Raw genomic sequence first — 17383 nt, forward strand, 5'->3', positions numbered from 1 at the left:
TAAACTTTGTTAATAAACATGAATATGCACAGCTATAAATAAACCATTGCAGCATAATAAAAAAAAAAAAAAAAATTTCATCTGAAAGTGAAAGTTTATGAAAGTAAAATTAATTAATTTTTTGTAAAAACATCTCAAGGTAATATTGATGTTTTGTTAGATAATTAATTTGTGCGTTTTTATAAAGTTGCACTGTTTTTGACAGGAATTTATTTAAATAATGCTAATTCTCAGATTATGTATTATAGCTTTCACATAATGATATATTTTTCAAATACAATTTTTGATACATTTCAAAGAATTTCTTGATTTTTTAATGAATAAATGGGTTAATGTAATAATAACATAACACTGTAACATTCAAACCTTTGACAATTTGTGTGCATTCACTCATAAACAACAAGTTATTCATCAGATACGATATATAATCTTACATTCCAGATCGTTTGCAGATTCTGAATACATTATGATGGTTACGACTTTCAAAAGCTAAAATGATGGAAGATTACCTGATGCTTGTGCTGATTAAGCAGGGGCAGCTCCATTTCTTGACTCGGTGAGGCAGTGAGTTGTCGGCGAGTAGGGCTGTCAACAGACTCCTTTTGTTTGTTGCGGCACATGCAGATCAAGAAGAATAAGCAGGCAATAACAAGAGGGGTGGCTATACTGGGGATCAAGATGTACAGGATCTCCTTTTTCATTTTCTCTGGAGGCTCTGGAAACAAAACAGAAACCGAAAACGTTTAATATTTCTTAAATTCACTGGAATCACAAATCGGTTGTTTTTCTGCACACCAAGAGGGTCATAAGGTTGTACTCACTGCAGGGCTGGATGTCACAGACATCCACTCTAACATTAGGGTCCAAGGTGAAACACCAAGGGCTCTCCATTTGCCCTCCAGGGTTCCTGCAGAAGTTGTGCCCTCCTCTGAGTTCGGGGTACTCGACAGGGGTCAGATGATGACTGTGTGGATATTGTGTACTCCAGGGCTGGCACTGGTAGCCTGATTTTGTCACACTGACCGTGCCTTTGTAGTTGGCGCCACTTCCATTGTAACAGCTGTGATTTGGGGGTGAATCTTTAACAAGGATTGAAAATTAGTAGTTATTTTCTCTCAGAACAGTGAGTAAATGCAAATCAGAGTCATTGAAATTTTCATTGAGTTATAGACTAACACAACCCCAAGAAATTTTAGATGCACCACAAGAGGGCCCTCTTGCTTAAATTGTTGTTGCTCTTTGAGGGTGCTGCTTGGGAGCCAGTTACATTAGATCTCATGCTATTATTTATCCTCCCTTGAGTTTTCCCTGGCTCTGAATTTTTTGAAATTCTGTTTTAGAGTTCAGTCATGTCAACCTACATTGCGGCGGCAGGCCGATGCGAATGCAGCTGGCAGCTTCAGGTGAGCCGGGGTGGGGAAGCAGGTTGCACACGGGCAGTTCGAGCTGCATGAGGATCAGAGGGTTGGAGCGTGCGATGGTGTACTCCGCATTGCACAAGTCATTCTCCAAAGCCTCGCACTCATCTCGGCAGAGCTGGCGCCGTCGTGGACCTCTGGTGCCCTCCTCGCATAATGGGAAGACGTAATAGCAGAAAGACGGGATGGCAAATTCAGAGCACTGGTCTGATAGCTGGGTAGAGGTGCCAATCATTGTGAAGGCCGCTGGAGAACAACACAGGAATGATAAATAATCAGAAAATCAGAATGTATGATAGGGCTGCACAATATATTGGAATAAATATTCAATATATCGATATTGACAAAAATATCTCAATATTTTCTGGGATAATCAGACACTATTTTGTCAAGTGTGTTTATTGTGTTGGTAGCTTTGCAGGTTTAGGACTGCCGTGGACAGCTCCTAAAGTTTTTGATATTCTTCATATTCTGTGTGGTGGTCAGTTCGCAGCAGTGACATCACCAAGTTTCAATTGATTTTTACCTTTATGGGCATTTTACCTGTATAAAGCCATTTTTTAACCTAATTACATGCATGCATCATATTTTGTGCCCGATTCTTACATTTAAAGGAACACGCCGACTTTTTGGGACTTTAGCTTACTATATTCTCATTCCTGCGTAATAATCAAGGAACTTTGTGCCGTACCATGGGTGCCGCGGCACAATGATATTACGCAGCGCCTGAAAATAGGCTAACTTCCGTCAACATAACCAACGTGACAACCTGCTTGCACAGAGAGCATGGTGGGGACTATTTTCAGGCACGGCATAATATCATTGCGCCTGCTGCACCCATGGTACGGCAGCAAAGTTCCTTGAATATTACGCAGGAATGAGAGAATAGTTCCTAGCCATATCGGTCTAGAAATTTGCAACTTTTCATTTTCCGTCGGTCTTAGTACACGATGTAACTATACACATCACAACATGTAAATAGGAAAATGTTGCCGTTACTTTGTCTCTTATTGAGCAGCTGGAGCCGTTTACCTCCAGTCTTTGTGCTAAGGCTATCGGTGGGTGCGTCAGACAGAGTTATGGCACGCACGGAGATGAGAATGGTATGTATGGACTTATCTAACTCTGGGGGATACGGTGAATAAACTAAAGTCCCAAAAAGTCGGCGTGTTTCTTTAATCAATAAATTCAATTTGAATAATAAAACACAATGAAATCAGTATCAGCAAAATGCATCTTTGCAATGCAGAGGAAACAGAAGCTCCATCTGAAGTAACATATAGATGTATTTACACAGACTGTTTAATGCAGCCCAGAGGGACATGAATGCATTTATATAATAAATAAAATAAATAAATAATGTTGTGATGTTTTAAACATAAAACGTTGAATATTATTTGAATTATTTAAAACATGAAAAGATACTTTAAATGTGAAATTCACTGCTAATAAGCGAGTCATTGAGTTTCTACTGATTCATTCAAACGGCTGATTCATTCAGGAACGAATCATTTGACTGTCTAAATGAGCGAGTCATCAACCGATTAATTTAAACGTCTCATTCATTCAGAGACCCAAAACTTAATCACTTAATATTAACGTCTTGTTTATTGAACTGTTGTATAAAATCAATACACACATTATTGTAAACATGCTGATATTTGGAGAAAAAAAATGGCACTCTTCATGTGATATTAACTATATTAAATTATATAAATATAAAAGACATAGAGGTATTTTGCCCCTTGTCTTGAATATTGAGGGCATTCTAAAAGCATTTTAATAGACTAAATCAAGCAGTGAAAGCGTGCACTCTAAATGTGCAAGTGCACTTGTCTAACCTACTGCAAGTGCACTCTCTAGGTGTGTTTTTGTAAAGTGAGGGATATACTCGATAATGTCAGATCGCACATTATTAAAAGAACAATCACGATATTATCGTAGACAACATATAACGAACACCCCTAAGGCTTAGTGCGATTGTCAATTTAATAAAGTAAATATATGTGCTAGCGGTTTCAGAGTGAAGCATATCATTTTTACATGCAAATAGTCCATGATTCAGCTTTTCAGAATCTCAGAACGACCTGGTTCATTTACAGTGAATCAAGCCATTCTGAGACGCTGTGAAATGCATGTGTAAATTAACACAGTGCCTTCACTCTGAAACCAGTAGCGCATTTACAGTTCTGCTCATAAGTTTACACAATATGTAAATATAAAGAAATTAGAAGGACAATAAAAAGTAACCTGAATAAGCTGTTTTACATAATAGATGTTTACATATAATCCACAAGACAATAATAACTGAATTCACATGAATGAACCAGTTCAAAAGAATCATTCTAGAAAGATTCATTCTTTCCAAAGAGCTATTCAAGTCATATAGTGAAACCTACTGTACTTTTTTCACTTCACAATATATTGCCGAAAAACAAAATATCGCTATGTCAATTTATTTCCAATATCGTGCAGCGTTATCATGATATGTGTGCTAATAAACTGTGTTCATGTTCATAGCGCTGGTTTCAAGACAGCAATGCTTACCAGTGATGCGGTTTTCACTTTCTCCCTGCATTTGCAGAGACTCCACGTAGATACTCCTGTTTCCTATGAAGCGTGCGCACGCAATGCCTCTGTACGGCTGGCAGAAGCCCTTCTCATGCGTTCTAGAAGAAAATGAAAGACAGTGATGATGACCAAGATGAAAACTTGCCTGAATGGCACACAGCTGATATTTAGTAAGACATCTCAGCTAATAAAGTGGTACGTTGTAGAATAAGGCCCACACAGGACAACTTCAGACACCTTACTTATCACAATACCATGTGTTTATGACAATTTAACACTACAAGGTCTATATTTGGTGTATGCCATCATTTTATCTTGTTCATCATTTTTCAGGGATGAGACATGAGAGTAATGATATTTCCATCCAGACTGACCGATCTGCAACCCTTCTAATACTGATGTTAAACTAATATCCTGCTGACCTCAGCAAAGAGGCCACAGTAATGAGCATTAAGGGACTCTCTAGTGAGCCTGTGCATCTCATGACCTCTTGTTCATGGATCCTGAAATCTAGGTGCTCACGTAGAGCCAAAGCGATACAGAAGTCTAGTCACTGTGGACTGCGGTTTGAGTGTTATGATTGGAGCACTTCTGAAGAAGTTTCAATGGTTGTTTATTATGCTACTTTTGGGCTTTGCTGTTTCTCTCATCATAATCTGAATTTTAAGTGACCAAAATCACTAAGATTTGCTGCTCAGGATATCCACCTCTGCTGTTTATGCAGTTACCAACTGGATAAAAGTGGTCTATTCTGGCAAAACAGAAATGGCTTTATGTGATGACTCAGGAACTGCTTGGAATTGGATTCTGAAGGCTTCTGAACTTGATGCCTAAAGGTTTTTTTTGGGTCTCCACAACAGACACATTTGTTTTAGTCTCACAATGAACTGACAACACACAACAGCAATGCTTTCCAGAGCTAAAATATGATACTATGCAAGGCTCTGGTCCAAAACTGTGTCTGCCGTCTACCTTCTAAGGCAGAATCCTAGCTGAAATGGAACCTGGTATGTGATGGACATGGAGCAAACGCAACACAAGCAGAAACTCTGGTGTGTCGTTAAAACAGTTGTAACAAAACTAAAGGTGCATCTTGAATAGTGTACTTATGCACTATTCTGCGCTGTTTTGTAGTATAAATAGTCTGATCAGTGTTCACACTGAAAATTCCAAAAGTAAAGTGTGCTTTAAATACCTGCACCTGCAAAGTTTGGGGTCTCTAATATTTTATAATATTTTTGAAAGAAGGCTCACCAAAGCTGCATTTATTTGATAAAAAATAGAGTAAAAACAGTAATGTTGTGAAATATTATAACTTTTCTATTGTAATATATTTTAAAATGTAATTTCAGGGTCTCTGCAGGTTTTGTGAAGGTAAATTTAAGACCTTTTTAAGACCTATTAAAGAACATTTAAGGAATAAATTGAAGGGAACGTAACACATCAATATGTTCTCTAAATGACATTGAGCCTTATCAACAGCGCAACCTTGTTACCGCCAGTACATCATACATTATGTATACTTTTATCCACTATCAATCGTGAAATTAATGCAGTATCACTCTCGCATTTTGGTGATTCTGTAGTTATTTTGTTGCTATTTGCGATTCCGTAACCGTTTTCCGTATCACGGAAATTATAGGGCCCTAACTGAATGCCATGATATTAAATGTAAGACTTTCTGTTCCAATTTAAAGCTGGGTGCACTGTGCGATTAATAATAATCCTTTACGTTTGTTCCTTGTCATACTGTACGAACATGATCCCCACTGTAAGCCATGTCACATTGTAAGATCCAAGTTGTCATTAAATGTCAGACGATAGTCAATGCCCGATAAAAACGGACGTACGCAAGAAAACTCGTCCGGAGTTTTTTATCATCAATCAATGATGCGTTCGGTGACAGTGAGCTGCATTACACGCAGGGTTGAAATGGTGGCTACAAAGAAATCTCTAGCGCTCATTTCTGTTATAATTTGTCTTGAAAAACGAAGATAATTTGACGGTCGTCGTAGAAGTCACACTGCAGGACTTTGCACCAAATCTTCTGACACTGCCAGGTAAAATTTGATCAGAGCGGTCATTAAATCGGCTGCCGTTGAACATGTCAAACTAACGATGAAACACTTTAAATTTTAGCCTAGGATCAGAGGAATCTTTTAGGATTTGCAAAATTGGTCTCAGACGGCCAAATCGTGGCCAAAATCGCACAGTGTGCACCCGGCTTAAGACATTTTTTAAGGCCTTAAATTGTAGAAAGTCAAATTAGGACTTTTGAAGACCCGCAGAAACCCTGAATTTATTCCAGTGATCAAAGCTGAATATTCAGCATTATTACTCCAGTGTTCAGTGTCACACGATCCTTCAGAAATCATTCTAATATGCGGATTTGATGCTCAAGACACATTTCTGAGTATCAGTGTCGCACTGCTTCATATTTTTGTGAAAACCATGATGTAATCTTTGGTGAAGTTTAAAACAATAATATTTATATAAAATGTAATATTTGTAACAATGTAAACTGCCTTACTGTCACTTTTGATCAATTGAATGCATCCTTGCTGAATAAAAGTATTAATTTCCACAAGCTCATGAACGGTAGTATGAATAATCGATATTTCTCTTGCTTCATTCACCATCTTAGATTTTTTTCACAGAGCTCAATGAAATGTGTGAAGGATACATATAATGCTACCTTAGAATTTGGCCTGAAGAATGTATTTTAGAAGGAAGCACAGTCCTTCTGCAACGCCTTTCACGTCGAGAGGGCGTCTACAATGCCTTCATGTTGCCTCATGCTATGCAAACAGTACTGATCCATTACCAATCCAGAACTACAGGAAAATACATTTTCTCCAACATCTCACTAATTTATAGGAGTTTAGTGATATGGCAAACAATTTTCTGAAAATGTCCTAACCTGGCCCATATGCAACATGATCAGAAACAAACTTATCAGTCTTCGGGGTTTGACACTCAAAGTTCTCTGATATTTGTCAAACTGTTATAAAATTGCTCTTAAAATTCCTATGGTGCGACCTGTGAATGGATGTAGTGTATAAAATAACTGCTCTCTGAAGGAATTTTGCACTATTCACTCTTCATTTTGCTCCATCTGTGGCACGTTGCCAGCGTACCCATCAATGCCCCAAACTTCTGCTACGTCCAGCCTCCAATATCACATATGGTTACAATTTCACCGCAGTTTGGATGGAGCAAGGAATTTTCTCTCAAGCAAATGTTTAGGGACTCGGGCCTAACAAGATTCAGATTTACTTACTACTTTTTTTGTTGTTGAAAATATTTCAAGGAGAAAAAAAAACATAAATGCAAAGCATTACTTCCCTAAGGGCTGTTCTTTGTAACCGGTTCAAAGTTTACAACAACTGGACATAAGTTTTGATTAGAAGTTTTATTTTCTTGAAGTCACACTAAGTTTGAACAACATCCTGACCCACCTCACATACACTCAACATTTATCAGTGTGGGAGACAATGAGGCTGTCAAATTATAAGCAACACAACTGGAGATTTGTGCTCATCTGTAACCACTTATGAAGACGAAAACAATACCTTTATGAAATATATGCTCTTCTACTTGGATAATCTTCTTTAATGGCTCTTATTACCGATTATCCTTGCTGTCCCACAGAACAAATGCAGCCTTGGACCATCAACCCCAAAATACTAGAATGAACTGGTGTGATGTCATTTCAAACAAAATTTCTGAGAAAGTTCACTGACTGGTAAACATCTTCGAACTACCATAGAGACAGAGTGACACGCGTCATAACTTACCACGCCCACCGGGACAATCCAACGGTCTCCATTGACTTTGCGTTGCGTGAAGCGGCCTCCTTGTCATTTATGACTTATAACAAAAAACAGAACAATGTCTAAAAGCTGATATGTGACAAAGTGTACAGCAAACAAGCTAAACAAAACCCAGAACCAAAAACCCAGAAGTTTTTATAAGCTGTTGACCCAAAAAACAAGAATTTAAGGACAAAAAAGTGGATACAGGCAATTAAGACAGAGCGTGACACTGAGAACTACACCCACTAGAGGTAGGCATGTGCCGGTATCAAATTTTCATGTTCCGATTAATTGCTGAAGCTTTCATCACGGTATACGGTATTATCACGATATTGAAATAAAGTGCAAAAAAAGTGTTGTCATACTATAACAGGTTAAATCACTTTCTTATAACAAAAGAACCAAACATTTAAATACAATAAAGCAACACACAAAAATGTATAAAGTAAACAAATATTTAAAACAGATTAAAGTGCAAAAGAATTATAAAGAACAATAGGTATGCTGAAATGTACATTTAACTAAGATTAATACATGCTTTAGAAGTATTTTTCATTGTCAGTTTGTTAATGAAGGAACTAATGTTAAATACTGGAGCCTTGTAGAGTGTGTGATTGAACAACAGTCAGAACATATTCAAACAATATCTAGGGCATGTAATTTAGTCCAGATTAAAATATAAAATGCAAGTTTGAAAATGAATAGCCTTAAGTCTTTAAGTATTATGTATTAGGTTATGTGATTACTGGGGAAACGGCTGCATTTCTGCTGTTCCGTCAGCGCCCTCTGCTGTCAAAGAATGAATGTGCACTTCAGCGCGTCTCCTCATTCCGCCATGTGCTCGGCTCATGCACGGTCTATTTACATCAGTGCGTTCCTCTTTGACGTGTTTTTCATTTAAAACGGTTGATGGTAAAGTATTCTTAAAATTCATTCAAAAAATCTGAATAATTCGTAATAAATAATTATTCACGGTATTTTGAAGTGCCCACGATAACAATATTTGCATGTTCATTATTGCGGTATATCGTATTACCGTTTACCGGCACATGTTTAACTAGAGGGGAACGTAATCAGCGACAGGAAATATAATAAATATATAAAACTGACATTTGGATATTTGACTTGTGATGTTTACTGCACACATAGGCATATTGAAGCATACTGAGTGTCAGGATCTCAAAATGTACCCATTCTTCCTGCTGATGCTTCACGTCTTATTGCCTGCATCCACTTTTATCTCCTTAAACGCTTGTTTTTTTTGGGTCGAAAGCTTATAAACAGGTATTCATGTGTTTTTTAGCTTGTTTGCTGTACACCCTGTAACCTAACAAAAAACAGAACAATGTCTAAAAGCTGATATGTTACAGGGTGTACAGCAAACAAGCTAAAAAACACATGAATACCTGTTTATAAGGTGTCGACCCCAAAAAAACAAGTGTTTAAGGAGATAAAAGTGGAAGTCAAATGTCAGTTTTATATATTATATTTAACATACGCTGATTACGTTCCCCTCTAGTGGGTGTAGTTCTCAGTGTCACGCTCTGTCTCAATTGCCTGTATCCACTTTTTTTGTCCTTAAATGCTTGTTTTTGGGTCAACAGCTTATAAAAACTTCTGGGTTTTTGGTTCTGGGTTTTGTTTGGCTTGTTTGCTGTACACTTTGTCACATATAACAAAAAACAGAACAATGTCTAAAAGCTGATATAAGTCCGAAATGACAAGGAGGCAGCCTCACGCAACGCAAAGTCAATGGAGAGCATTGGATTGTTCGATTGTTCAAACTTCCACATGGCTATGATCAGATGCTTTTTTAACTGCGGTTTTCTCATTTTCAAATGATTTTGTTATTAAGAGGAACGTGCACAGCACATATTTACATATTCATCTAAATGTGGACTGCTTTGGGATGTCCGCTAACAGTAAACTGCTGCTCAGGTATTTCAAACAACTTTACAACCCCTATAAGTGAAGAACGAAAAAGAACTTTGCTGAGTATCTCAGGACCTTAAGACAAGGTAAGTTCAAAGAAATTGCACAGGGAATAAAACATGTAATAGGTTTTTTGGCAGTACAGCCAGGAATCATTTTTAGCTTAACAGTTGGACAAGCACTGTATTCCTGATAAAAACATTTGTTTTGAACCGGTCGGCGCAGCAAGAAGAGTTAACATTAAGGATTAGGCTAATGCCAAGGCGTCTGCTGAAACTCACTTCACTAGAGTCTGGATCTAACCACTGGACAGGAACAGAGGATGTGTTGTCTACTCGGGAGAGAGAGCTACATATGCAGTACTGGGAACTGAAGGAAGACAAACACTGCAAATTTCACCACCAAACTACTTCTACCTGCCGAGGGCCCACACATCTTACTGAAGCTCTCATCTCATCTGAGGGGCCAGATCCCATTTCCGCCAAACTTTAACACACGTTTTTTGTGATCAGAACTCAAGTGGTCAGTGCTAAATACAGATGAAAATGGGGTCTAAAACCTTTTGTGATCAGATCACTGAAACCACCTGGCACATATAGTATAGAGCGCCAAAAATTACTCAAAAAAGTGGTCCATTTGTACTGTATATTCAATTATGGTCTGTACCTCACTCAAATCTATAGTATTTAACTCCCTGAGGCATGCAAATATCTCCCATTATGAAAACTATCTGTGTAGATAACCATCTCTTAGCTCTGTATCATGCTTGAAGAAAAATGTATTCTCTATTTGCACTTTGAATGTTGAGAATATTTAGTATGCTGCTGATTATGGTTGCACTTATTGTTTGCACTTGATCTATGATCAATTTGTGGGAAGGAGTTCAGTAGTTAGGAGCTCAAAAGTTGTAGACGCTTATAAATCATGTGCAGTTCTAAGGTCTGACGAGACAATCAAAAAAAGAAAAGCCAGTCAGTTGAGTTTGTGGCTAAACCTTTTACAGTGTTTGGGTATTGTTGTCTTTTACTGCATATGACATCTTTGCATTTGAAATGAGTGTTAGATTATGTTGCGGAGGGGGCGTGGTTTAGCGAGGCACTTTAGGCATGAGAGAGAGAGACTGACTGGGCACTGGTGAACCACGGAGAGCTGGAGGAAGTTTTATTGTATAACAGACTTCTTTGTAATATATCTTATAATTTGTTTTTGTGTAATTTTTTTACATTTCTGTGCGTTTAAATAGGTTTTAGGTCTGTATTATCTGTGTAAATAAGTAGGGACTTTTATTTTGACGGGTGTTGCAGTCTACGGAGCGATATGAAAAAAGAGGCAGTGCTCGTGAGAGCTTGCGGTTCATCATTCAGTGGGTTTAAACAGATTTAAAGTTTATAGTTTGTTTAGCACCCCCTGAAAAGACAATAGGTGTGTATGTGCTTGTTTACTGTCCTTTGTAATGAGTATGTTTGTGTATTTCGCTGTATTGTTAGTTATTGATAATGCAATGGAGAGAGAGTTTGTGTACGAGGTGTTTATGCGCACTTCTTTGTTTTTTGTTCAGCTCTTACGGTGATTTTTGGAGATAAACGGTTTCAATAAACTCCTGTAACATCAGTAAAGTCAAGCCATCATTTGGACGGGGTCCGCTACATTTATTGTAACGTACTGAGTTGTTGAGAGCGCTGTGCTGTTAGCGCAAGCTTATTTGTATCAGAGTTCTGAATAAACAGTCCCAGTCACCTTTGTAACACATATAATGTACCATTACAGCCGTCGAGATGAACGTATCGTCAAAGTGTGGATTATAGCATTATTTTATGATCTATTCCTATCACATGAAAAGCTGCAGTGGTGAGCATTGAGTACAGGCAGTCTGTTGATCGCGTGAATGCAGGGATCTCCTCATTGCAACGCGTTTTCTCTCACAAAATGCTTTCACCACTACTAACAGCAAACACAACATAGACATGAATACAGTAAGAGCTTTGTGCAGCATATTCACTGATGCATTGCTTAGGGCATCAAGACGGCGATCATTAAACGATCTAGAAAGTCTGAGTGAACTTGAATGATTAGCTACACATCAGAAATCACTGATCACAGATCAGGCATTAATGAACACTGTTACTCACTGTTTGTCGCAGTGCTGTCGAATCCATATCGTAAAGTCTGTTTGTAAAGCCTGTGCTGACATAATTGAGAAATCAACTTTCCTTTGAGCCTTTGATATATAAAAGTTAATTGTGATATAAGAATATCCTGTCCGTTTTGGAGTTGAAAACTTCCTTGTTAGTCAAAGAAAAGCTTTTATTTACACCAGGCACAGAAAACGAGAGAGAGATCTCAGAATATGTAGATATCATATCGATCTGCCTCAAGCCGCCCACTGACGCTATAAACATACCGTTTCCAGCTCACATGCCTAAGACATTGTGCGTTTGTTCGCTTCGCGGGTGGATGAGACATGAATCATTGTGTTTGTTTGATAAAGACATTTTGTGAGTCCTGTGAGCGTTTCTCCACATGCTTTCAAAACAATTCCCACATGTACTGCGGGGAGCTGAAGCTCATTAAATATGCAAATCTTATCCAATCCTAACCGTGGGCGTTTACTTCAAAGACTTCCCATCAGAACCGAGCGTTTCTTCGGAGAGCCTCAAAACCAGGGTAGAAAATAGCCTATTACTTATTCATTATGATGTTTTTGAATGTAAAAACCACACAAACGTCATCAGTTGACCTCAGAACAACAGTATAAAAAATTGTATTCATTGATAATGTGTGTTTATGGCTGCAGAGATGAAGTCAACGATGCTGACTCCACAGTAAAGTGGATGCGTCTGTAATCACGTTTCATACGAATAACATTATCTGAGAATATTTGTTTTCCACCTTTTTGTTCATTTAATAGTAGACATTTCAAGCAAATATACACTGAGTTTCGGTTCATTTTTGTGACGTTCAAGTTCACTGAGACCAGGACTGCAGAAAGCACATCCTGGTTGTTTTCATTATTTTACAAAAGCACGTTTTGTTGTTGTTGTGATTTTACAGAAATAAAAGTAGACCCTTTACAGTTTGCAGCATTACTCTTAACTGTATGACCAAAAATGACGGAGTACTTTAAGTTAAATGCAAGTGATCGCATCGGCACCTGTATGTCATGCAGAAAGTGCGCTCTCCACACAAACAGATATGCGCCTAATAATAGCACACATTTATCTAGGTTAACATTAGAGTGAGCGGATTCTTCGCGGTTAGTCGACTATTAGGGGCAGCCCTATAAAAAACACATGGAAAATTTTTAGAAATATCTCCTTTTGTGTTCCATGGACAAAAGAAAGACATTCAGGTTTGGCACATCAGTGCAAGAAGACGTTCAATTACACAAAGTTGTGCTTACCGGTAACTTAAAGTGTGGTCACATTAGCGAGATTTTTAGTGAGCCAAAAAAGGTCATTGTCTATAGTGTAGTGATGTACAAAGCATTGCTTACACGAAAGTCACTTTCAAACCAGCCAACTGTTGGTCAACACGGTCAGCCAACATCTGCATGGAGAAATCTTTTACCCTCACACCAGATGAAACTCCAGATTGCGTGTATTACTATTGAAATCCTATTGACTGGCTTTTGTCTGCGAAAATACTTCGAACAAAGGTAAATGTGGCTGCACCTTTACAGCATTGATCTACAGTATGTCAGTTTGTGGGAATGAAGGCTGAATCCTATTAACACGAGCACCGCCCTGGAAACATCCCCACAGGCATTGTACCATTTATTTAACCTGGAAAAGGAAACATTAGGACCTGCCACAAAATTTCCCCAACCGAAGGTGGCTGCCAGAGATCTCTTCGGCTCTTAGGGAAGTTAAGTCAGATACTGGTTCATGCCAGGATAAAACTCTGTGTTTTTGTTCTTTTTGGAAAAGCAGGTCATGCTTTTATTTCCACTAATTAACCAAAGCTTATTGTCATGTCAAAGTAAATAGAGTGAGAGTAAGAGAAAGAGTAAAAACAAGAGACTTGCGTAGATCATCCATTTTACCATATTTTGACAGCGAGCAAAGAGCTTTAAACTAAACACAAAACTGTTTTTCTATCTTCTCAAGCTTCAGTTCACACATTTGCAAAGAGATCTGATAAATTTCAAGCAGAAATGTGCTGACTCAGCTTTTTAAACAATGTGATCCACCTCAAAGTCCTGCCAACATCTGTTTCATTTTGAGAAGATTTTTTTTTAAATGCATTAAAATGTATGGCCATTCGTAAGTATGCATTTTCAAAAAAGATGAGATACAAGTAGTACTTACTGATCTTCTCCATTCGTTGGGGGCTGTCCTGTAAAACACAGATAGGAGGAATTACGGACAAGCGTCTTAACATGATCTTCCCTTTGGGAGCAGCTGTTTTCACAAAGCCTAATTTGCCGTTTCAGCTCAAGAGAAGCTGTAGTGTTATTACGCCAAGATACTTTACAGAGAGGCAGGAGGCACGGCGCAAGCAAGCTCCTAAAACTGTCAAAAGCATAATGTGAAATATTGGACGTGCTCCTTGTGGAGAATTTACCGTACGCACATAAAAGGGATTTTTTTCCCCTCAGAAGGAAACAGTGGGAAGTTGTTTCTTAAGAAGAGTCCTAATGCAGGAACACTGAGATTTATGCTGCTGCTTTCCTATAAATATACAGGGATGCCAGGGTGAGATTTGGCACATATGGTTGTAAAACAGTGCTGTTTTAGTTTGCCCTGTAAATCAATGGACTCCCCAAACAAGCCAAAATAGGTGAACAGGAAAGAAAACACAAGAGCTAACGATACAGAGGGTTCAGAAGAGAACGCACTGATTGTAGACCCGACTGTGAGGAACTAAAAAGGTATAAAAGTCTGAGAGGAATTAATATTGGGATACCACACAGGTATATTTAACTGAGCTGGGTTCATGTGACACCATCATTCACGGCAATCATTTCCAAAAAATAACTGTGCATTAAAAGCACAAACTTGGCCAACAAATATCTGCAATGAATGGAAAGTTGTGCCTTCTTCCTATAGAGTAGGATAACAGTAGGGTCCTGGAAGTAAAAATCCAATTTATTTCCTCTCTGGGTCTCTCTTGAAAGGTTCACTCTAAAAAAAAGGCTCGTAATCATAGGGGAACCTTTTTTAGTGCTATATAGCACCAATTTTGGTGCTTCAGTGGTTCTTCAGCGGTTCTTCAGAGGTGCTATATAGCACCTTAGTCAAAGAACCGGTGAAGAACCTCTGAAGAACCGCTGAAGAACCACTGAAGCACCAAAATTGGTGCTATATAGCACTAAAAAAGGTTCCCCTATGATTACGAGCCAAGAACCATTTTTGGTGCAATATAGAACCTTTTTTTTTTTTAGAGTGTTTATACGCTGTCAGTTTCTCTACAATGTTTAAAGAATGAAATATTCTCCTATGGAAGTCAATGTGATTTCAATGCATTTTTTAAATCATTTAATAGCCAGAATCCTGGTGGAAAAACTACACTACCCATAACCCTGAAGAGAGCTCCACCAATCAGTTATTTAGCATTTATTTGATCAATAAAATACAGTAAAAAACAGTAATATTGTTTAAATTAGCTGTTTTCTATGTGAATATATAGTAAAAATGTAATTTATTCCTGTAATCAAAGCTGAATATTCAGCATTATCACAGTCTTCTATTACAGTGTCACATGATCCTTCAGAAATCATTCTAATATGCTGATTTGATGCTCAAGAAACATTTATGATTATTATCAATGATGAAAACAGTTGTGCTGATTCATATTTTTGTGGAAACAGTGATTTTTTTCAAATCTTTGATTTATAGAAAAAACAGCATTTATACGAACAACTTTTGCAACGTTATAAATGTCTTTACTGTCACTATTGATCAATTTAATTTGTCTTTACTGAATTAACGGTTGCGAATACAATACATGTATACAAATATATTTGTATACAACTATAAATATATTTGTTCAAAGAATGAATTTGATGATTGCATTATTCGCAATGCTTACTGGGACTTGTAGTTCATTCCCCCTTAAATAACAATGAATATAAAATCTTGTCTTGACCATGTCTTTTTGTAATGTTTTGCTAGTGTAATTTTGGTATTCATTTCAGAACTGTTTGGAGTTCGTTTGGATCACAGATTAAAGGTCTTCAATTAAGTACTTAAATTAAATTGAAGTAAAAAATAAAATAGCAATCATTTACCTGCATTACCCAGTCGCACATAGAGCACTCCAGTAGCCGAAATAACCTTGATGGAATTTGATGCCACACACTGGTAGTATCCGGTGTCGGTGGTGTCCAGGTCTTGAATGCGGAGCTTGGATCCAGCCTCTGTCTTGCGGATGGAGATTCGGCCCTGCTCCGGCATCACTGGGGCATCGTTCTTCAGCCAGCGGATGTTGGGCCGCGGGTGGCCCGCTACTTTGCAGTGTAAAGTGGCCGTCTGGCCCTGCACTATAGTTATATTGTTCGGCGGCTCCACAAACTCCAGGAAATAACCTGAGGGAAAAGGGCAAGGAAGGCTGTTAGAGGGGTCAAAGGTGGGGACCCTGAGCATCAATGCAGGCTTAAGAAGAAAATCAACCCCCCAAATCCTCAATGAGAGGCCTCTGACAGACACTACCTTTAGACAGTGAAACCATTTAAAACTTTTACTGATGTGTTGGTTTCTGCCTAAGAAAAGAGCACAAGACTCAAGTCTCAAAGAATGTTTTTTTTTTTTTTTACAAATTAAGGGCCAAATTTACTAACAGCTTGAGTCAGTGTAAACCCTCTTTTGCCATTAAAAACTATTTCCAGTGAAAAATTTGCAATAAAAAGGTGTGGATACAGTTATTTTTGCAGCAGACCTTGTTGCATATGCATTTGTAGGAGTTTCCCTTTCAGACACAAACTTTATGGGAGGAGTGTGTTTACTAATATTTGCACTAGTCAATTTACTGGTATTTTGCGGCATTCTTTACTGCAGAAAAAAGCAGTTTAGTAAATACAAATATACATTTTACATCATACTTTCACACATGAACATTTTTAGAATGGAATAAATCCAAAGCTGAACGAATGTGTTAGTGTGATAATCAAATTGCATAGTTGTGATAAATAAATTAAATGGTAACACTTTACAATAAGGTTCATTAGTTAACATTAATTAACTACATTAGTTAACATGAACTAATAATGAACTACACTTATAAAGCATTTATTTATCTTTGTTAATGTTACATTCAACATTTACTAACACTTTATTTAAATCATGTTAACATTAATGCACTAATGAACAAACCATGAATAGCTGTATTTTTATTAACTAACGTTAACAAAGATTAACTAATACAGTAACAAATGTACTGCTCATGGTTAGTTCCTATCAGTTAATACAATAAAGGCCTGTTCACACCGGGACAATTTTCGCATGCGCATGCGTTTATCGCCGACGTTTAACGCCTCGGGACTAAAAAATGGGCGCCAATGTGAGTGTTCACACCGACGTGCAAAACGCCAGGCGTAAAAGCGTCATTTAAACAAAAACTGTTTTTTTTATTTTGACGCGGCGCGTAAAAAACTGGCCGACCAATGAGATCAGCGCTTTTGTTCACGTGCCTGGAGCTGCTGAAGTGACA

At 37.9% G+C, this 17383-nt stretch overlaps 1 protein-coding gene across 1 annotated transcript in view; it reads right to left on the reverse strand.

Annotated features, from left to right (window-relative positions):
- Nucleotides 1-17383, reverse strand: part of ror2 (receptor tyrosine kinase-like orphan receptor 2) — a 114221-nt gene that overhangs the window by 4239 nt on the left and 92599 nt on the right. Inside the window, exons 3-8 of the mRNA XM_079804648.1 lie at nucleotides 15966-16262; nucleotides 14044-14071; nucleotides 3966-4087; nucleotides 1362-1664; nucleotides 822-1079; nucleotides 510-715 (exon numbers count right to left, since the gene is read on the reverse strand). Of these exons, the coding sequence (XP_079660774.1) occupies nucleotides 510-715; nucleotides 822-1079; nucleotides 1362-1664; nucleotides 3966-4087; nucleotides 14044-14071; nucleotides 15966-16262 (1214 nt within the window). The remainder of the gene's footprint in view (nucleotides 1-509; nucleotides 716-821; nucleotides 1080-1361; nucleotides 1665-3965; nucleotides 4088-14043; nucleotides 14072-15965; nucleotides 16263-17383) is intronic.

This window comes from Gobio gobio (assembly GCF_949357685.1).
Source record: "Gobio gobio genome assembly, chromosome: 22".
In the NCBI taxonomy this organism is placed as follows: Eukaryota; Metazoa; Chordata; class Actinopteri; order Cypriniformes; family Gobionidae; genus Gobio; species Gobio gobio.